Source organism: Stegodyphus dumicola, chromosome 8 (assembly GCF_044657685.1).
Source record: "Stegodyphus dumicola isolate Sdum_Otavi_A_Nest chromosome 8, ASM4465768v1".
Taxonomy (NCBI): Eukaryota; Metazoa; Arthropoda; class Arachnida; order Araneae; family Eresidae; genus Stegodyphus; species Stegodyphus dumicola.
The window spans coordinates 188,726,058-188,749,168 of NC_140775.1; the positions used below are offsets into that span (position 1 = coordinate 188,726,058).

The 23,111-nt window shown below is 35.5% G+C and overlaps 1 protein-coding gene across 4 annotated transcripts in view; it reads left to right on the forward strand.

The window, feature by feature from the left end:
- The window catches only part of LOC118187013 (cGMP-inhibited 3',5'-cyclic phosphodiesterase 3A-like), an 881,882-nt gene that overhangs the window by 265,313 nt on the left and 593,458 nt on the right, over nt 1–23,111 (forward strand). For all 4 annotated transcript variants that reach the window (XM_085822827.1, XM_085822828.1, XM_085822831.1 and 1 more), the window contains exon 3: nt 6,634–6,839. In XM_085822827.1, coding sequence (XP_085678953.1) covers nt 6,634–6,839 — 206 coding nt within the window. The remainder of the gene's footprint in view (nt 1–6,633; nt 6,840–23,111) is intronic.

A 23,111-nucleotide genomic window follows, 5' to 3' on the forward strand; every position in this document is an offset into this window, starting at 1 on the left:
AAGAAGCCATGGATGTTTAAGCTCACAGTGTCTGTCGTCAAGGTGACATTCAAAATGCACGATGAGACGAAAGATCTTTGGAGGAGTTGATGGCAGCAGAACAGAGATGAGAGACACTCAAACCGCCCCACGGTGTCTGTCATTGGGAATTCAGACAAAAAAGAATGTTACATTCTTTCTTTCCCGTCTTATATAGCACACCAGTTTTCTAAGTAAAAAGCTGGTATGCGGAAGAGGTTATACCATAAAATATCGGTTTGGGTTTGGTTTATTGGATTACGGGAAAGCACTAGAGAGTTGTCTGCCTAAGAGTAAAGGATACCTTCGTGGAGAACTTTCTAAGAGCAACAGTCGCTAAACACTGGTAGTTCGGTCCGAGGTTCGAATCCCGCGAACGGGCTGGCTGCATGGGTGTTTTCGTGGTTTCGCCCATGTGTAACATGTATACGAGCCAGTTTTCCTTAGAAAGTCCTCCACGAAGATATCCCTTCCCTTAGGCAGATAGCCCTCGAGGCTTTGCCATCATCACACACATACATTTCTAAGGGAAACTGGCTCGTATACACGTTATACACGGGGAAAACGACAAAAAAGCTTCCGCAGCCAGCCCATGCGCCCGGATTCAAACCTTGGACCGATCTACCAGTATTCAGAGACTTTAACCCTCGGCCGTTGGCGGGGCCATTAAATAACAGAATTTTGTATTTGACTAATAAGAAAAAACTGGTGGAAAAGTAGTCTCATTTTGGAATATATGGATTTTAGAAATTTAATTTTAGAAGTAGAATTCTAGAAATTAAAATATTCATAGCTATTTTTTTTTTTTTTTCCCATGCTCATGAAAAACTAAAATCCAGTAAACATGGGAAAACATATTATCCCTTCTTGTGTCAAAACTTTTTTGTTCGTTTCTATTTTATTTGGATATTTTATTATTTATCAGTTCTATTTTGTTTTTCTTCGTTTGAATATTTCATTATTTATTAGTTCTATTTTGATTTTCTGTTTTCTTTACGTAATGAAATACAGAAATCTGTATTTATGATATCAAAATTCTCTTTAAAGCAACATTGAATATTTCAGATAATCTATGAATGCACCTGCTACTTCTTCTTTTAAGCATATGTTAAGTCATTCGCTTCTTATTTAAAAGTTTCCTAAAGACATTTACAAAGATCATACATACAGGGGTTGGACGAAAATATGGAAACACCTTTAAAAAAACATGTTTCTTTGCTTAATATGGTGTAGGAAACCCGTTGCCATCCAAAACAGCTTGCAGTCTTCTCGGAATGGATAAATACAGTTCCTGTATGTTTGCCAAGGAAATATTATACCATTCTTCCTGCAAAACGGTGGCAAGTTCAGATAAGGATGTTGGCGGTGGATAACGAGAACGCACTTTCCGTTCCAATGTAGACCACAAAGGTTCGATAATATTCAGGTCTGGTGACTGTGGTGGCCAGGGAAGATGGGACAACTCATCCCCGTGCTCAGAAAACCAGTCCTGGACAATGTGAGCTGCGTGAATAGGGGCTTTGTCGTCTTGGAAGACACCATCACCATCGGGGAACAAAGTTTGTACCATGGGATGAACGTGATCGGCCAAAATGTTCACATAAGTCTTGGCAATCATGTGCCCTGACACAGTTATCATGGGGCTAGTAGAGAACCACGATATGGCTGCCCAAACCATAACAGAACCCTCGCCATTTTTCGCTCTTGGCAACAAGCAGTCTGTATTATAGGCTTGAGATGGCGTTCTCCAGACGTAAACTCGGCCAGAAATGGGAAACAATGTGAAAGAAGACTCGTCAGACCATATTACTCGCTTCCACTGCTCTATAGTCCAGGCTTTATGACTTAAACACCACCTTTTCCTGTTACGGGCATTAGCATCACTGATGAGTGGCTTCTCAATTGCAGCACGGCCAGCAATTCCCTGTTTATGAAGCTCCCTTCTAATTGTTTTGGTACTCACAGGGTTCGGTAACACAACATTCATTTCAGCAGTAACTTTTGCAGCTGTGGTTGTTCTTATTTTTCGTCACAATTGCCCTTAATGATCGTCTGTCACGATCACTCAGGACACACTTTCGTCCGCGCTGTGATTTAGCAGATGATGTTTTTCCGCTTTTCAAATATGCGGAATAAATCTTCGATACAGTACCTCTTGAAACACTAAACACGTCGGCTACCTTGCTTACGGAAGCACCTACCATACGTGCTCCAACAATTTGCCCACGTTCGAAGTCTGTTAACTCTGACATAATGCAATGACAACCTCACATAACAGTACTCCGACAACAACTGAACTGTTTAGCACATTTACGAAGTTGTATAGGTGGCGTCAGTAGTCAAAAACGCCAGCGCCACCTACATATTTCATTAAAATCAATCTTTCTTTTCAAACATGCATTTCACAAGGTGTTTCCATATTTTTGGCCATCCACTGTAAATAATACATAGAAAATATAAATACATTTTAATGAAAGTGTACCGCTCCATGTAGCATGTTTTAAGCACAACATAAAAAGAAACTCACTATTAATGTATTATTTATATGTTAAGTGAAAGTGCTTCCAATACTACCAGCATCTGATGTGATTACGTCATAAAACTGGAACATGTTAACGTAACTCGAACCGTTTTTATTACACACTGTGTGGGGGTTTTATTACAGAACGTTCTTTACTCACTATATGAGAGTTCCCATAGCATGGTTTTTAATTCTTTGCGATTGCTTTGTGACCAATTTCGCTTGTCTAATATCAAAGTAAGTCCACGAAATTCATCCTTGCAAAGAGTCAATTTTGCGCCTATCTTTGGCAACAGCCTTGAGCTCCGTACAGGGGACAGTGTTAGCTGTTGCACAGTATAGAACTATAATACACAGAAATGATTTAGAGTTGAAATGTTCTTACGGAATATTTCATGAAAGTTATTTGCGTGTTAAAGGAGAGTTCCAGTCACCCAACCGGTATAGGGGTTAGTTTTCCTGACCGCCTTGCTGAAGGGCCCGGATTCGAACCCCGGAGAAGGCATGGATGTTTGTAAATGTGTAGTGTCTGTGCGGCTTGGAGGCACTCTAAATATGCGGCGAGCCGAAAGCCCTCTTGAGTGATTTGGTGGAGGAGAAGAGGGGGACTGACCCTCCCACCCGTTCCTCCTCCCCTCGGGCCATCAAAATTGTGGGCGGAGCTGAGTTAAATCGGAGTGTCACATGTAAAGTCCCAAACACATATGTTTCCGCTACGAGGGACTGGAGTTCGAAGGAGCAATTCTAAAAACCCGCACACTCCCTCGAAACCCCCGTAGCTAGGTTACCATTGTTGCTTACTACAAAGACTTGAACGTCAAACAGTAATCGATTATCGCTCAGATTGAGATCACGTGATCCTTCAGAAGCAGACCTTTCCTCTGATTGGTTGATCTCTACCCGGGACAGATCTGCAGCCGAAACATTTTCGGCGAGGATTCAAAAAGTTCCGCATAGCCAGTACATCGTTTCGTAGTTAGGTGGGACTTCGCTTCCAGGGGAGCCTTTTTTTATAGGAATTCTACGGTTTAAACCAGTGCTGACAGAATCTCGTTTCTCAGAAAAGTCCTGTCTAGCAGGGTCCGTCGCTAGATGTGATAACCTGTTAAGGTGCTTAAGGCTGATGCCAATGACAGGCATAATCATGCACTGCTTGCCACGGGGAACGATAGAACTAAAGCATATAGATATGATTTGAAACATTCTTGTAGAATGTCACCATCTGCCATACGTTAGCTGGAGCCGTGTTAGGTGGGGCCTTCTGTTACAAAAATTATACATTATCATATACAAAACTGTGGCTGCATTTTCATCCATTTTCTTTTCACTAATTTATTTTTTTCACTTGCTAAATGTATGATTTACTAGCTGTAGCCCTGCATGCGTTGCAATGCTACTTAAAGCAAAGAAAGTGTCTGTGCTTTAATATTAGAGTCAAAAGTCTTTAATCCGGACGTCCATAAACCAGAATGATCATTAATCCGTACCTCAAAGCTACAAACGTTCTGCGCATGCGCATAATACATTTATGCATGCGCATGCTACGTTTACGGACGGTATAAGCTAAGCTAATATTATCTAATTATCTATTTCAGTTAATGTTGAAGATTGCGTTATTCCTTAATCTTTGAATTGGATCCGGCTTATTATTTTTTGCAGACTGTTAGAGCAATTTTATAAAAGTAAGCTTGAACTTTCGATTATGCCACCGGAACTTTGTAACTGAACAAGAAATTATGTCTGTTTATAGAATTAAAGAGAAAGTATTAGCACATAAAACGAAGCAACTTAAACAACTTACATTGAAAGAAATGTTTAATAAAGTAAACAAATAAATATTAAGCATTTTTGGTAAATTTTGATACCCTTTAGATCATAATTGCTCTTTATTTCATAGATTACGGTTTCATATTTTTAATTTTGTAATTTCTGCATGCCATCTTACCAGATTTAAACTGATGATCTATAATCCGGAAAAACCGATAATCCGGAATCGCCGAAGTCCCGACGAGTCCGGATTTAAAGACTTTTGACTGTATTATAAAAGTTTTTGTTTATGCTCAGTTTGCATGTTCCTCTTGTCCCGTCTGATACCAAAGCTGATAATGGTTCGGGTGATGGATTTAACTCGAGCAGTTTCACTTTGGGACCCGCGCAGCACACACCTGGTGATTCATTCTTTAAGGGATCTGTAATGCATGATTAATTTATTCATCTTTCCAACGACCACACTCGGATGAAGACTGTAATGATAATTAGCATCGTAATAGAATGCACCGAGATTTAGATTAGCCTGCATTGTTCGTTTGAAACGAGCAGTGCTTACTCAAACCTTTTCCAGTCTTGCTTCCCTTTGCTCGTCTGTTTCAGACGAACAGGCTTGAGCATTGCGTACTCAAACTCTTCCAGTCTTTCTTCCTGTTGCTCATTTGTTTCATAAGAACTGTCTCGGGAAATGCGTACCCGAATGTTTTCCAGTCTTACTTCCTGTTGCCCGTTTGTTTCTAAAGCTCGTGATGCCTTTTTCTTTCGTGCTTGAGGCTTGGATCGAGCAATCGATTTTCTTTTTGTAGTGTGACTGATTTCATAGCGAAATTAGGGCTTTGTGATTACTATTACAAATTCATTATCAAAAAGCAAAGAAAATGTATGTGTTGCAATAACAGCCATGCGTGAAAAATTAAATGCTGTACTGAACGATAATGTACTTTAAACTATTTTAATTTGGGCAGTGGCAACACATTTCTCTTAAATATCCGAGTTTATTTATTAAATTCGAGGCAAATTAATAATTGCGTTTTCCCAAGTGGCAACATAGTTTCTTTTATATCGCCGAGTATTCGGATTAAATTTGAAACATATATATCTTACGCTTTGCAAAGTGGCAACCCAAAGCTTTTAAATCGCTGAGTTTTAAATCAAAAATTTGTTAAAGTAGCGTGAAATATATGTATATAAATACAGCGTACCTCATGGACTGGTTTTTGAGAAATCTTATGTAGACCGTTACTTTTCTCCTGTTTTGAAGGTCGAATGTGGCAAGTTTCAAAAACATGGGGGGTTTGAAGGTAAAACCCCACATTTGCAACAAAAAAGAGAGAACGTTTTTCCTTCCTTTTCGCAAGTTTGCTCCGTTCATAGCAGAGATTGATGTCATTCTAATATTATGTATATATTTTGATTTTAGTAAAGAGTTTATTCTTTATAAGTTGGTGTTTAGTAGTTACCTAGATACCGAAAACATCGGAATTAAACTGTAGGTTCGTATAAAAGACAAACAAACAAGCGTTCATTTATATAAATGTAACAGGGCCCACCAGCGGCCGAGCGGTAAAGTCGCTGAACACTGGTAGTTCGGTCCGAAGTTCTAATCCCGCGAACGGGCTGGTTGCATGCGCGTTTTCGTGGTTTTCCCCATGTGTAACGTATATACGAGCCAGTTTCCCTTAGAAAGTCCTCCACGAAGGTATTCCTTCCCTTAGGCGGATAGCCCTCGAGGCTTTGCCATAATCCCCCCCACACACATTATAAATGTAAGATATAACAAAATGCGATAGCTGCTTTAAAAGCAATTGGTGACCTCAAAATTAACAATTCTAGATTTGGTGCTGTTCCCCATAATTCATCTGTTCTCCCAAATTAGAGATCCTTCCATGTTATGCAACAACTTAAAATTAACCAATAAAATATTAGCTGTACTTATACATCAGAGTTAGTATAAATTCTCTTGGCACAATAAACTACGTCATTCCATTCCTTTCATTAAGAGTTGCTCTGCCAACCCCGCGCCACTTCGCTTCTTAGATGCCTACGTCATTTCTTTAAGAAAACCAATGTATATAGATAGAATTTTACCATATTTAATTATGATTGAATAAGTGTCTGCCAGACTGATTGTGAAAATAAAGATTGGTGATTTGTCGGAATCCAGTTTTGTCATCTTTGTTTCGTCTTGACACTCTTCCAGCACGACTGCGAAGTAAAAATATTGCATATATATGCTAGATAACTGTATAGCAAAATATAATTGCACAGTTCTGTTAAATGAGCGTTTATTTCGCCTTTTTAATGTAAAACTTATTGTTTTCTTTCAGCGGTTACGTCGCAATTTACCCCCAAGTCTCTTGCGTCGTATGTCCACCAGCACGTGGACGACGACCACATCAGCCACAGGATTACCAACCCTGGAGCCAGAACCATCCAGAAAACGCAGCACTAGTTTCCGACATCCCACGGATTCGCAGAATACATCTCCAAGAGGAGGAAATAGTCCTCAGACAGGATGCGCTATATCTCCCAGGTAAGATTTTTAACAGCATCTTTCGCATATTGAAGATTTCTGTGAGGAATTTTTAGTCGCATATATACAGAGTGATCGTTTTTTAAAGTGACAGTGTTTGAAGCGCCCTGTAACGCGATCTAATAGCCGAAATGGCACCAAACTTGGTATTTAGGCTAATCAAGACATGGAAGAAAGGATTCCGGGAAAAAAAAGAGTTAAAAAAATCTCCACTAGGGCATTTTGTGGCGCTGCTGTAGCTTACAATAACGAGAATTAGCATAAAACACGGGTATCAAAGGAAAATGCGAATGTTGTGCGATGACAGCGCCAGTAAAAGGGGCTATAAAAGCAAGTAGTAGACAGCTCCGGACAAATAATCTCAGCTGAAGTAAACAAGCTCCAGTGGATATATGCCTCTCACGTTACCGGAACGTGTGGTTACTACTGAAGTTGTATTACATGAATCAATGTACTGCATCCGCAGCTCTTCGCGAATTTCGAACCAGATAAAAATTAAAAAAGGGGCCTTTATCGCTGAATGGTCTTAAGAAAATGATTAAGAAGTTCGGGGAAACGGAGTCACTGACCATTTGCGCTGGAAGAGGACGTAAACCAGTATCAGAAGATGTAATAACTGATGTGGCAAATGCAATTGTTGAAAGAACGCAGGGAACCATTGCTGGTACTAGCAGCGCCCGGGGTGTAGCTCGACAATTGGACATAAATTATTCCACTGTATGGAGAGTTTTGCGGCGCGTTATTGGATTTTACCCCTACAAAATCAGCCGCTTGCACGAACTGAAACCAAGTGATTATAAGCGAGTGACATTCGCTTTATCGTTTCTTGCCAGGGTAGAAATTGATGATGCTTTCCCATGGCACATTCTGTGGGGGAGATGAGTGCCATTTTTATCTCAGTGGGTCCGTAAACACACAACATAGCCGAATTTGGGCTTCTGAGCAGCCTCACACGATGCACGAAATCCCATTAAATTCCCTAAAAGTCAATGTTTGGTGTGGTTTCTTCAAAACATGAAGACTGATACAGGTATTGCATACATACCTCTTCAACGTATTCTTCCAACTCTCCTGACGTTTGACCTGTAGACTATTTTGCCTTTGTTTGTAGAGTCATTAGGTTAGTTTTGATGCAGCAGACGTGAAAAAAATGTGCAATGCCATCGCCAGGACTCGAACCTAGACCTGTCGAAATACGCGCCATGTGTGTTACCATTACAACACGATACCATGATGGAAGGAGGGAAAAAATACCGCGTATATTCCCTCTTTTTAAAGGGCGCTGCGGATCAGGGCACCCAAACGCCAAATCCTCGTGGTGGCGAATTATTGTCCGTCATCTTTCAGTTCGGGCGCCACTGTAGAATCATTATGCTAGTTTGATGCTGGAGACGCGAAAAATGTGCAGTGCCCTCGCCGGGACTCGAACCTCGATTTCCCGAAATACGCGCCGAGTGTGCTGCCACTTGTACCACGAAAGCATGCTGGAAGGAGAGAGTACATTCCTTAAATGGTCTTTTGAAAAGAGCTCTTTCTTAGTGCTAACCTATCACGATTGATGGATTCTCTAAAGTAGTGACAGAGGCAGTCAACAGCCCTGAAATATTTTCGAAAGCGCTTCTATCATGAAAATTACGGTAGAGAAGTAGGAGTTCAGACGAAAAGGCTACAAGATCAAACATTTAAAAAATTTTTTTATCGTTTGTAACATTAATTAACCGGCCTCGAAACCATTCTAAAAATAGGTAAATAATCCCCGGATATTTACCTGTTTTTAATTATTAATAGTTAAATTTTTATGGGCTATCTCTGATTATGACTGGATTCTGCAGATTTTTTAATTAGAGAGATAGAAAGGGTCTTTAGCCTCACGTATAAAGCTATAATAAATATTTAATATCTTCTGAATGCTATATTTCTGAAAATCTGAGACTTTCAGACTGTTGAAATAACAAAAAATATTTTGCATTATACTAGATATTAAAATAATACTTCACTTCCTTCTATAAACACACTTATATCTACAATTATGGAAATATTTAAATAAAGACAATTCATTTTCAATCTTAAAAGCATTTTTTAAACGAATGCCGCAATATTAGTCATAAAAATAATAGTGCATTTATAAATACGCCGCCAGACATTTTCTCTTTCTCCACAAAATTGTCAGCCTTTTAAAATATTTATTTGAGCATAAAAACAAAACTGAATGCATCTTTTTCCGTGCTATTTTCCATGCAGTTGCGGTTTATATCTGAGGTCATTAAACTAATAAAATGTCGAATGAAAAGCCCATTATTTAAAAGGCGAATAGCTAGCCTAGGGCATTAGAAAAAGCAATTTATGTTCCAACAACTCTCATTCGAAAGGACAATATATTGCTATGTTCCTATCCCCAGGGCTCCTTGAAATGGTTGTTAAATTAATTTATTGTAATTTAAATTCTTTGCACCGCGTTTTTTTTATTATTATAAGATAGCATATTTTTAGTTAGATAGATATATGATATATTATTAATGCATTATGTATAGGGTCAGTTAATTATAATATGTTCAGTTTATCTTGGATAAATGTAATAGCGATTTTTAGCAAAAGGTCCGTTGGCACAGAAGGGCTATTAGTCTCAAAACGGCATTTTGCGTCGAATCACTAAAACCGTTAAATCACTTTTCAAATTGTTGCCACCAAATATGATCACCTTATAAGATATTCCTCCCGCCCTCTTAGCGAGCATTTATGGTGTAATGGTCTGCACACTAAGCGCGTAATTGAGAGGTCCGCGGCTCGATTCCCGGCGAAGGCGTTGCTAATTTTTCATCTTGCCTTCTTCCGAAATTACCTAATATCTCTGAAACCTTGCATTATATTTAAACAGTTAACTGTGATTGACGAGTAAACTCGTCATTGAGAAGCGGCATGATTCTGTATAATGATAAGTATACCCGTCGTGCGTATAATGAAATGGAAAGATAAGAGGGAGGTTTATTTAATAAGTACTGTACACAATGACAACGTAATAGAAACAGACAAAAGAAAAATAATACCAAAGAAACCGGAGCTAGTGGTTGATTATAATAAAAAAATCTGACGTGTACACCACGTGACTTCCTTGTATCGGAATATTAAATTATACGCATTTTTTCTTGCATTTCATTTAAACGTATTGGATTGAATTAAATCTACTTCGTCGACAGCGCATAAACCACAATAGAATAAATGCATTCTTTAAAATTCACTTTAGTATAATCCAATAATTATATAACAGTTAACTTATATATTTCGTTCATATTATAACTCATAATGCACAAAATTTATATCATTTAAAGAATAAATCGTTGCCACTTGTTCTATTCAAATACTATAATAAAGCTAGAATGATGTATAAAAGAAATTAAGCAAACAAAACAAAAAAGAAACAGTTTTTCACAGACGATTGAGTATTTCTCATTTAATTAATTCAGTTCTCACTTCGCGAGAAGGCAAAAATACACAAAAACTCAAAATATCTATATTAAAAATTACGAAGTAAATCTGAAACACTTATTTCCTCGAAAAAATTCCAGAAAGAATTAAGCATGATTTAAATAATAAATGAAGGCGTTATCTTTGTTGTTGCGAAGCTAAGTTTCTCTAGATTGGCAACAAATCCACTAGTCTCCTGTTTCAAATGTAAACATCAATGGCCGCCTTTAAAAAAGGCTTAGCGGAAATTAAACAACTTTAAACTTGCTGATAATTCTAAAAATATTGCACACAGATTTACTAAAAGCATAAAATTCTTAACCGGAAGATAAAAACAACATTATTCAATCATTTTTAAAGCAAAAAATGTACAATTTACCAACATATATGAGTAAAGAAACTGAGATCAATGAGCCGGGTAACAGAGTGGATATATATATAAATATATTTATACACGTTTGGTGCGACCGATTGCAACCAAAATACGAGGTGCACATCTACATGTTATAGCAGTCCTATATACAAAATTTCAACGTTCTGAGGCTACTCGTCTTCGAGTTATGCGAGATACGTACGTGCGCACGTACGTACATACGTTCGTACAGACGCCACGAAAAATTCTCTTCAGAATTGATTTTAAAGCAGTTTTATAATTTTTTTTGAAGGAAATGAGTATTTTATTCTGTCTTTACGTACAGATATCACGCAGAAACATCGTTAAATTGCATTCGACAGCGGTCAAAATGGATATTTTCGTTGAAATATGCTGCCTGAAACTTTTTGCGATTACAATACTTCCTTTTTACTTCTTACAAGGAAGTAAAAATGGTGGAGTGGATAGGAACGATGGAGTTATCATAGCTTACTCCACAGCAAGAAAACGACTCAAAATGTACTACAAAAACATATTTCTCCATTTCTTAGACATTATGTGTCTGAATGAATTCATATTATATACAAAATAATAGAACATTATCGCGTATCAACTTTTTGCTCACATTTATTGAAGACACTGTTGCGACGTATCCAATTGAAAGAAACAAATCGACACAAACTCGGCCATTTAAACCTAATATAAGCCAATTAGGCGGAAATCATGTTCTGGATTATATACCCGGAACATCGGGGAAAAAAAAAAAAAAAAAAAAAAAAAAACACTACGCGAAGCTGTTCGCATTGCTACAAACGTAAGATCAGGAATCAATCTCGTTAATGGTGTTCGATTTGCAAAGTCCCATTGTGTATAGTACCCTGTTTCGATGAATATCACTCCATGAAAGGAATTTAAATTCTTAGTTTTATATGTATAATATTTAATTTAATTTATTGCTTTTTTAGTTTAATATGTATGTAATATATGTTTATGTTAACCAAATAAGTAAATATTATTAATGAAATTTTCAATTTTATAAAATAAACCTATCTTTTTCATCCAATATCTTACCAGCACAGCTAACTCTGTGATTGACGAATATACTCGTCATGGCTCGATTCTTGCGACACGAAACGGTGCGCACTCTTAAACAGGAGCGCGACAGTTAGCTGGTTAAAGAGATTAAGCAACGAAGAGTCTGCATGAATGTCTGTTTATCGCAATGTGAAACCAGAACGGTACCTACAGTCATCAAATTTTGAATAACGTAGTCATTCATGGAAGCCCGAATTTTGAATTTCGAATTTGTTTCATTATTAGACCTAAAAGCGTCTTAGTCCATAAGGGCTATTAGTCTCAAAATGGCATTTGGCGTGTAATCACTTAAGGGGACTCATACACCTTAAAAACCATGAGATCTTCGAATATGTGACTGTTGCAAGAATTGGGATAACTTATTTATTTTAAAAGCAATTACTTCCAACCTTTTACAGCTGACTTCATAATATAGATGCGTTTTGAAATAGTAATGAGAAAGTTTGTGTTGCCACACATACCTTTATAATTAAATTCTCTTTGTGACAAAATTTTTCGTCATGTTTCCACCTTGCGCGCACAGTTTAAAGCATTCTGTTGCTTAATTTAATTCCATATTTAATATAAAGCTTTTATAACATTTGGAAATTGCTGTGAACCAACAATTCTAAGAATTTCCTGTTAAATTTTTATTTTATTTGGAGCTGAGTTTGTAAAATATATTTTATTAAAAAAGTCTGCCATGTTTTCGTCCATAAAATTTTTTAATATTAAAATATTCATCAGATTTTAGGTTCAGTTAGAAAATACTGCCCATATAAAGAATTCCATCCAATTTCAAGTATGTACCATTAGCCATTTTTAAAATATCGCGCGCGCAAGGTGGAAACATGACGAAACATTTTGTCACAAAGCGGATTAAATTACAAAAATATTTGTGGCAATACAAACTTTCTGGTTACTAATTTCCAAGGCAGCTATATTGTGTAGTCAGCTGTAAAAAGTTGGAAGTAATTGCTTTTAAAATAAATATAATATTCCAATTCTTGTGACAGTCACATATTGGAAGATCATAAGGGGTTTAAGGTGTATAAGCCCCCTTAAATTCGATGTATCACTTTTTGAATTTTCCCACCTATCGCTCCCCATTGTATTTAAAGAAACTAAATAATGCAGAGTCTGCATGAATGTATGTATGTTTCTCGGATTATGAAAAACCGTGGTACCTAGAATCATCGAGCTTTGAATACCTTAGTCCTCCACCCGAGCACGGGCACTAAAAAGCCCGAATGTGGAATTTCGGATTGTCTGTTTTATATTTTGTAAAACTTTAAGAAATTTTTGATTAAAAAAACTCAACGATTTCAAAGCGAGCAATGGCAACACTGTACTCAATAAAGCATTTTTATCTCCAGCACTCTAGTCTGTCTATCGAAAAATCTAAAGAAAATCGGTTTTAAATATTTTTAGCCCAAAGGCCCGTAACTCCAAATGTTCTCGAAATGTGTATGGGTGCAAATGAAAAAAAAAAATGCACCTCTGCAAAAAATGCAATTGTAAACAATAATTCGGCCGTTGTTGATGTTAAAATTAATCGAAGTACCTCTAATTTGTTTCTTTGAATTTAATCTGCTAATGATTTTATTGAAGAGTTTATGATGCGATAAAATTTCAACGCAAAAAGAACGCCCTTTTCTCAGCCGAAACCATCTTCTTTGGTCAAACATTAATACATTTTACTAACTGACTATGGTCCTGCTGGGCAGAAAACGATTCCATCATTTTTTTTAAATATCTCTTCCATTTTAAGTGCAGATGTATTAGCAGTTCAAAGTAGCGTTATATTTAGCTAGCTACCAAAAGCAATGACTGTTTTACCTGATTGCTTATATAATAAACATTTCTCCAATTAGTGTCTCTCTCAGCAATATAGTCATAAACACAATGAAGTGATAAACATATGCCCAAAATAGCCCCTCTTCAAATCTGATGAAAGTGTGCGGATTACTAACCTGCAGTACACAAATAATTACAAATTTTCGCTATTTTGTTTCGTGTATGCTTCAATAATGGGCGGTTTTCTTGACTTGAGTTCTTGTGACTCATAGCAAGCCTGAGCACATATAATGAATGGCAGCTGAAGATCATGACTTATACAATACAAACTCTCATTATCGCCCAGGTAACCGGTGATAAGAAAATAATACCATTTTTAAAGGTCTAAATTTAAATCATTAGTTTAGGCTTTATGCGGTGAAAAAGTATGGAATAAGCTAGCAGTCTGAAAATTTAAATGTGGACAACATTTATGCCATGCTTCTACCATCTAGCGTAACAAGCGTTATCCAATCATTGGATTAATTCCAGGAGCGGAAGCTGATTGATCGTCTAACTCCAGGAGGAGCATTCGATCGTTGTGTTAAGCTTTGTTTTTGCCCGTCTTCCTTTCTGGCAGGTGTAATATCGTTCTTCTACGTGTGTTGTATTTTAAACAACGCTCTCGGTATTGAGAAGCTAAATGCCTATGGGATCGGTCATTCTTACAAATGCTTCAGATTGCAAATGTCTGGCCATATGAAAGGGGGAAAAATAGTGCTTTCTAAAAGTACAAGTAAATTCAAAATATTGTTACCAGTTTTGTATTTAGGTAGCTAATTTTAGCAGAATTATAATTAAAATTGTTTTATTTCCCCGTGCAATACAGCGCGTGAGAAATTTTAAGAGAAAGTCACGCCGAAAAAGTAATAAAAAATACAAGAACACGTGCATTTAACATTGAATATATGGATATCTCTTTTATTTGTATTGAAGTTGAATAAATGTAATTGACTACTCTGTTAGCTGTAACCGTCATTCCATCCTCTTGTCGGTTTCCGGAAATCTCGAGAAGCAAAGAACTCTCTAGCGACCGATTATGTTTTTTACTTCCTTGTACGAAGTAAAAAGGAAGTACTGTAATCGCGAAAAGTTTCAGGCAGCATACTTCAACGAAAATATCAATTTTGACCGCTATCGAATGGAATTTAACGATGTTTTTGCGTGATATCTGTACGTAAGGACAGAATAAAAGACTCGTTTCCTACAAAAAAATTATAAAACTGCTTTAAAATTAGTTCTGAAGAGAATTTTTCGTGGCGTCTGTACGAACGTATGTACGTACGTGCGTATCTCGCATAACTCAAAAACGAGTAGTCTCAGAACGTTGAAATTTTGTATATAGGACTGCTATAACATGTAGATGTGCATCTCGTATTTTGGTAGGAATCGGCCGCGCCAAACTTATATAAATATATTTATATATATATCCGCTCTGTTACCCGGCTCAGTGATCTCAGTTTCTTTATTCTTATATGTTTGTAAATTGTACATTTTTTGCTTTAAAAATGATTGTATTATGTTGTCTTTATCTTCCGGTTAAGGTTTTTATGCCTTTACTAAATCTGTATGTAATATTTGTAGAATTATCAACAATTTAAAAGCTGTTTAAGTGCGGTTAAGTTTTAAATAACATGGCGGACATATTTGTTTACATTTGAAACAGCAGAATTGTAGATTTGTTGCCAATCTAGAGAGACTAAGCTTCGCAACACAAAAATAACGCCTTTATTTATTATTGCGAATTAAATCATGCTTAATCCTGTCTGGAATTTTTGCGAGGAAATAAGTGTTTAAGATTTACTTCGTAATTTTTAATGCAGATATTTTGAGTTTTATGTATTTTTGCCTTGTCGCGAAGTGAGAACTGAATTAATTGAATGAGAAATACTAAATCGTCTGTGAGAAACTGTTTCTTTTCTGTTTTGTTTGCTTAATTTCTTTCATACATCGTTTTAGCTTTATTATAGTATTTGAATAGAACATGTGGTAATGATAATTCTGCAAATGATATAAATTTTGTGCATTCAGAGTGTCGTTATAACAAATATAGTGAATTTTAAAGAGTGCATTTATTCTATTGTGGTTTATGCGCTGTCGACGAAGTAGATTTAATTCAATCCAATCAATTTAAATGAAATTCAAGAAAAAATGCGTATAATTTAATATTCCGTACAAGGAAGTAATGTAGTGTACACATCAGATTTTTTCTTTTACTTTTCCGTCGTAGCTATTTCTTAAAATATGCCTCGTGCTGCTCTACACGGGCAAATAAAGCAATTTTAATTATAATTCTACTAAAATTAGCTATTTAAACACAAAATTCATAACAATATGCTGTTTCCAATAGGTTTTTCTATTTAATGTCGCTTCTTTGCAGATGCTAATAACAACTGATCACGCATCAGATGTAACGTAATACCTAACTAATCTTCTATTTTACTCTTTTTTATTCCATTGTTAGAATGTTATAGTTCCAAGTTATCACCGGTCTTAGCTATAAAATGACACATAGGATGCGGCTTTATTAGCTCTTCAGTTTTAGGTTATATTAGAAACAGATAAAAATCGGGTACCTTTCTTGATCTTAAAGAAAGTGGGAAAAACTATCTTATTCACGTTTATTGCTCTTCCCGGATTTTCGCTGAAAGAAAGAGATTTCGTGTTCCCAGTTTTACGTTTAGTGAGTCCTGTTCGGTCTTTTATTAAAGAAAATGTCTTCAAGCCTGGAGACTAGATTTCAAGAAAGAAGTGGAAACATGAAAAGCTACGAAATACTTTCAACTGTTGAGCGTTTCTGTGTTTTATGTATGGAATCTGATAGGATTGATGCAAAATAGAGAATGCTGTAAGGTTTATTTTCTGTTGCACAAGCAGATATTTGTTCACCGTATAAAATTCTTATTGTTATCCGGGTTATATGCATATTCCGTTTTCTGTAAAAAAAAGATTATCTAGGTGGTTACGAGAAGCTAATGTTCAGTTTGATTTAAGAATAGATTTCTAAGGTTCCCAATAAATTTAAGGAGACTCACAAGTGGCCCAGTTTAACCCGTCTCACTGAATACTAGTAATTCTAAACTAAACTCAGTGGCGTAACAGACCTAAAAGGCCAAGGCTGGCAGTGCCCGAAATCTGCTTTCTTGACTGTGGGCCCCGGGGTGCGTAAGCATATGCCCTGAACAAGTGGTCAGCTTGGTCGAAAGACCCCAAGTGTTTAGTCCCCAAGCGAACTTGGTACTCATTTTATCGACCCAAGTGATGGAAATCAAGAGATGAAAGGCTGAATCCCGGACCTGTGGTGTTGCTGCGCGATGCGCTAGCCACTGCGCCACCGGGTAAAGGCATAAAACCCTTAACTGGAAGATAAGAACAACATAGTTCAATCATTTTCAAAGCAAAAAATGTACAATTTACAAACATATAAGAGTAAAGAAACTGAGATCACTGAGCCGGGTAACAGAGTGGATATATATATAAATAAATTTATATACGTTTGGCGCGGCTGATTGCAACCAAAATACGAGGTGCACATCTACATGTTTTAGCAGACCTATATACAAAATTTTAAGGTTCTGAGGCTACTCGTTTTTGAGTTATGCGAGATACGTAAGTACAGACGGCACGAAAAATTCTCTTCAGAATTCATTTTAAAGCAGTTTTATAATTTTTTTTGGAGAAAAAGAGTCTTTCATTCTGTCCTTACGTACAGATATGACGCAAAAACATCGTTAAATTGCATTCGATAGCGGTCAAAATGGATATTTTCGTTGAAATATGCTGCGTGAAACTTTTCGCGATTACAATACTTCCTTTTTACTTCGTACAAGGGAGTAAAAAAAATAAAATCCGGATTTTTGCCAGATGCTTCAATGACAGTAATGCCTTCAGTGATGTAAGTCTCAATGACGTAAAAACTTTTATAGCTGTCCTTAGTGAGAAGAAATTTCGTAAAACATAAATTTATAGCATAAAATTATAAAATAATATATAACTGAAAGCAAAACGAATATATATATACGTATATATATATCATTTGTACGTTTGCAGCAAGTATAATCCATGAAATCTGAATCTTTTTAACTAAAAGTTATATTCTATTTTTAATCATTAAAATGCAGGAAATAAGATAAACACATTTTTGAAGATTTCAGAAAGCTATAAATAATTATAAATTTATCTTATTTACTAAGTATTTGTTATTAAGCTAAAAATTAGAGAAACCTCATGCTGAAATTCTTAACAAAGTAGTGATATTCTTTGCTTGATATTTGATTTTCTCTTCCGACTACGCAAATGTATAGCAATTTGCTTAAACGTTATATTTTACTTTACATATGAAAATATTCAAAAATAAAACAACAGTAGTGAAGAGCCTATTTCTTGAAGTCTCATTAAAACTGAAGAATCATTAATAGCTTTTCCAGCATTGAGTTCTGTCAAACTGATCGTTATTCAACTTGAGCAAAATACTAATTGAATATTTTTAATTATCTGTCCCTTCAAAGAAGCATATTTCTCTTCTGTTTCTGACAGTTCGGAGTGAGCAGAACGCATTCGTAATGCATTTACGAGAAACTCTAGATTTATTTTGAAAGAAATCCTTTTTGTTCATTCAGATCGATTGAAAAAAAATGTGCCTAAAATTAGCAATTTAATTTTCTTCTAGCGTGCAATTATTACTTCAAATGTTAATTGAAATTTAAGCGCCAAACAAGGCATATTAATTTATTCTTTGCGTTAAATATGGAATTGGGGGCTTTAAATTTTTAGAAATTGCACGCTAGAAAGCTGCAGTTACTGAATTAAGAAGCAAAAAATATTAATTGCTGCTGTAGGTACTTACGTATTATCCCGTTGATCAGCCGTGTAGCGCGATTTATCGCCAACTATGGAAGACCGTATCCTTTAGGTTTCCGAAGTAACGATTGGCGACAGTTACTGAAATTTCAGCCAAAGGTTGACGGGATAATGCGTAAGTACCCTGCTGTAAAATAAGTCGTATATAATACCTATGTAGAAATACTGAAACTGTAAACGGATAACTAAAAACAAATCTTTGAAAATTTAGCAACCAGCGTGGCTGATCCGGTTGAGTATCAACGCTGATCAAATCGACATTCTTTTGACATTTGTTTCTATATTATTAGTTAGGCAGCAAAAGAGGTTGCAATTCACAATCTGTCTATAACCCTTTGTTGCATCATGTCCACTCTAGAAGACAAAATTTTAAATTTGTTTATTCTTCTGTAAATGCCTTAACAGATTCCATTCCTGTATTTATTCATTCTGTGTTATTAGAACTTTCAACTGTCGATCATAGAAGGCTGTTTATCATCACTAAGTAAAGCATTGCTATTTGGAAAATGGCTGCTACTTCTGTTTCCGAGTTAGTACAATTGCTCATAGTAAACATGATATAATATTGCTTACATTTTCTTATACTGCCATTCTTTTATTCATAATTAGTAATTTTAGACATTTTATTTTAAATGTCAGTTTGAGAAAATTGTGGAGTGGGAAGCTAAAGATCTACCGAAAAGAGTGAATTGAAACCCAAATGTGCTGCTTATCAAGCCAAAACACCACTGGAAATATTTATGTTTGGCAAAGAATTTCTAGAACATTTGACATTTGAATCCAATAGGTACAGGTTACACTATCGCAGCAAAATGAATTCAATCACAATCGACGAAATGAAGGTATTTTTGGGGATCTGTATGTACATGCCCGTTGTAGATTTGCCATTTAGAAGATGGTAATGATCACTGCAAACAAGGCAGGAAATGATTTCAAATGCAATGACCGTAAATTCGTTCGGAAGAGATTTGTATGCATGTACGTACAGTTAGTCAATAAAGTTTGCGTACATCAAGAAAAGAAATACCAAATCCAAATTTTAAGGTGAAAATGGTAGTTTCTTAAAGTTTTATTTTTTAAATATTTAGTTTCAATAAGGGACTTTGAAATTATTTAACTGTAATATTTTCGTATCTAATAATTTATGCACACTAATTTTTAAAAGATAAGTGGCCAGAAATCAAAGCCAATAATGATTGCGTACAACGCGAAGGAGGCGGGGAATTTCTTATCTAACTTTTAAACGTCAAACTTAAAAATGCAAAGAAGGTTACACTTTCAAGGTCATTGACTTCCGAAGCAAATTTCACGTTGATTGGAAGTTGCTATTTCTATTTTCTTTGACGAAAATGACAACCAATAAAAGAAATTCCTTTAGTTATAAGACAACTAAGTATCAAATTGAGAGATGAAGGTAAAACTCTTCCTTATATTGGTAAAACCATTGGAAAACCATTTTCTAGTGTGTAAAGAGTTATTCAAAACTATCTTGACACTGGTACTCTTGCTGTAAAACCAAGATGTGGGAGACCGAAGAAGCTAACGCAGAGAGAAGAAAGAAAAATCCTTTTATGAATTATACAAAATTCTAAACTTTCTTCTGCAAACATTGCAAAAGACATTTTTTTTAACTAGCAACAAGGAAATTTCTCCTTTAACTGTACGAAAAGTGCTGCGAAAGTCCGATTATCATGGACGCAAACCTAGGTCTAAGCCATACATTTCCGAGACAAATAAAAAGAAAAGAATTGCTTTTGCCAAAACATATTTAAACTCTTAGCAGGACTTCTGGAACAATGTAATTTGGTCAGATGAAAGTAAATTTACAATATTTAAAGTTAATGGCCACCCTATTGTATGGAGAAACCCAAGAACAGAACTGAATCTGAGAAATTTAAATCCAACTGGTCAAACATGGAGTTGGCGGTGTGATGGTATGGGGGTGTATGTCGACGAAAGGAGTTGGAAATTTTCACATTATTGATAAAGTCATGGATAAGTATGTTTATTTGGATATGCTGAAGAAAAATCTACGAGACAGTGCCCGAAATATAAACCTTTCTAATACTTTTATTTTTCAACAAGACAACGACCCGAAACATACAGCTTTTTAGCTTATCAGGTTCAATGTTCCTTCTAACCTTCTTCGGGAACATACAAGGACCTGACTCGGAACACAGAGCTTACTAAAGCTATGTTCACTAATTGTGGTAAGTAGACAGGATACAGACGAAGGGTATACAAAACCCTTTATTTTTCTCTATATACAATAACTTCCGTACTTCGGAATACAATGACCCGCCACTCGGGGTCTAACGTAAAAGTATAAAAATAAAACTAAACTCTAATTTAACTTTAGAATAATACACGTGGAAGATTGGCCTTATAATAACAGGAAGCGTATGTAGCACAGAGACTGTGAACACTACAATACGTTTAATTTATCAAGAGGATTAAAACCTCTGGCCTGGAAGGCAAACAGCAACTGCGTAACTTCTAAGGTAAGCGGCCTGCGTTGACTTACTGCTTCCTCTCTTCCGCTTGGCAAAAAGGCCACACTTAAATACTTGGCGTTCGCCAGACAAACTTTGCATAAAAACCTTCACGCTTATAATTCTAGCCGGAAGTAGAAAATAAGAAGTGATAGTAAAGATTTAAAATAAAATAAACGTTAGTAAAACTTAAGATCCTTACAAGCTGTGAAGGAATATCTCCTCTATCACACTCCAAGACAGTTGCGTACTCCTCCACAGTCACCAGACCTCAATCCAATCGAAATTTGTGGGCAAAATTGGAGAAACGAATTCGAAAACACAATGTTACGTCGCGAAATAAGCTAATTAGTAAATTGCAGGAAGAATGGGCAAAATTTACGTCGGATGACACTGAAACACAAGTTCAGTCAATGCCCAGACGTCTGCAAGCTGTTTGGAAGAATAAAGGATATCCTACAAAGTATTGAAGTAATGTAAAAAACTTATATTTTGCTTTTTTTTAAAGTGTACGCAGACTTATTGGAGGGAATTTCTGAGTTTTTTTGACAAAATATATTTTTGAAAAAATGTTAAATGCATTACACTGATATTATTTACTTTTTATTTAAGCTTACAATTTTAGCTAATAGAAGAAAAAATTGCAATGATTAAAATACATTTTTCTATGCTTTAAGTGTTTTTTTAATTTAAAATTTAGTCTGTACGCAGACTTTTGTGACTAACTGTATATGCATGCTGTCCACTGTAGTGAACAAACTGTAACAATTATTCAAAACGAAATTTGAATAAAATTAATTTTTTATTATTACTAAGGTTATTTTAAGTAGAAAAAATACAAACATTTTCGTTTCACTTCTCTATATTATTCGTATGCAACAAAGGTTTAATTTTAAACATAAAGAGTAAATTCCAAAATGTGTTTTCTGATTTCTGGAAATGAAGGTACTAATTAATCTGTACATAAGTTTGTATGTTTCTGTCCTTTTGTGTATCTTTTTCATATACCCATATTTATTTCTATTTTTACCCCAAATGGGCCGTAAGCCCAGAATGGTTATTAATTTCGTTTTGGCATTTTGCGTTGGTTCACTATGAAAAGTCTGAATCCCTTTTGAAATTCTTGCCACCAATTATTAGAGCCCAGCGTATTTAAAAGAATTGTTAAATAATGAAGAATCTGCATGAATGTATGTATATGCCTCTCATTGTGTAAAAGCAATGGTACCTACAGACATCAAATTTTGAATAACGGAGTTCTCCCTTTGAATTCGGCATAAGCCCAAATTTGTAATTTGTAATTTGTTTTATTATCTATTTTACATTTTGCAAAATTTTAACGAATTTTTTATTAACAAACTTAACGATTTCAAAGCGTTTCTTTTAACATTAACAACTCGTGCATCTGCAAGCGCGGATATTATATAGTACGTGAGGTTTCTTTACATTTCTTACTGGTATTATGTTGGTAGCGTAGCAAAGTGAATACGTTACAATATCTAACGGTATTTTGCATCGAAAGATTTGTATGTCTGTATCACTTTTCAAATCCTGTTTTGAAACCCCCTTGAAAAAAAACGTCCCTTTGAGCGTAAGATAAAATCTGAAAGCTTTAAGATTTTTTTCTATCTTTATTTTTGTCTCTGTTCTTTTATTTTACTTCGTTGTACGAATTAAAGAAAGTATTGGAATCACCAAAAATACATGTACCATATTTCAACGAAAATCTAAATTTTGACCGGTATCGAATGCAATTTAACGATATTTTTACGTGACATCTGTACGTAAGGACAGAATAAAGGACTCTTTTTCCCCAAACAAATTATAAAACTGATTTAAAATGGATTCAGAAGATATTTTTTCGTGACATCTGTACATACTTACGTACGTACGTAGTACATACCTACGTACGTATATATGTATGTATCTTGCTTAACTCAAGTGGGAGTAGCTCAGAAAAGTTAAAACTCTGTTTACTCAGCTCAGTTTTTTTTATTCTTATATTTTGGTAAATTGTGTAGTTTTTGCTTTAAGAATGATTGCAATAGGTTGCTCTTATCTTCTGGTTAAGGTTAATTTGCGTGCAGTAATTGTAGAATTATCAACAACTGAAAAGTTGCTTAAGTGCAACTAACCCTAATTTTTTTTTTTTTTTTTACCATAGCAGACATATTT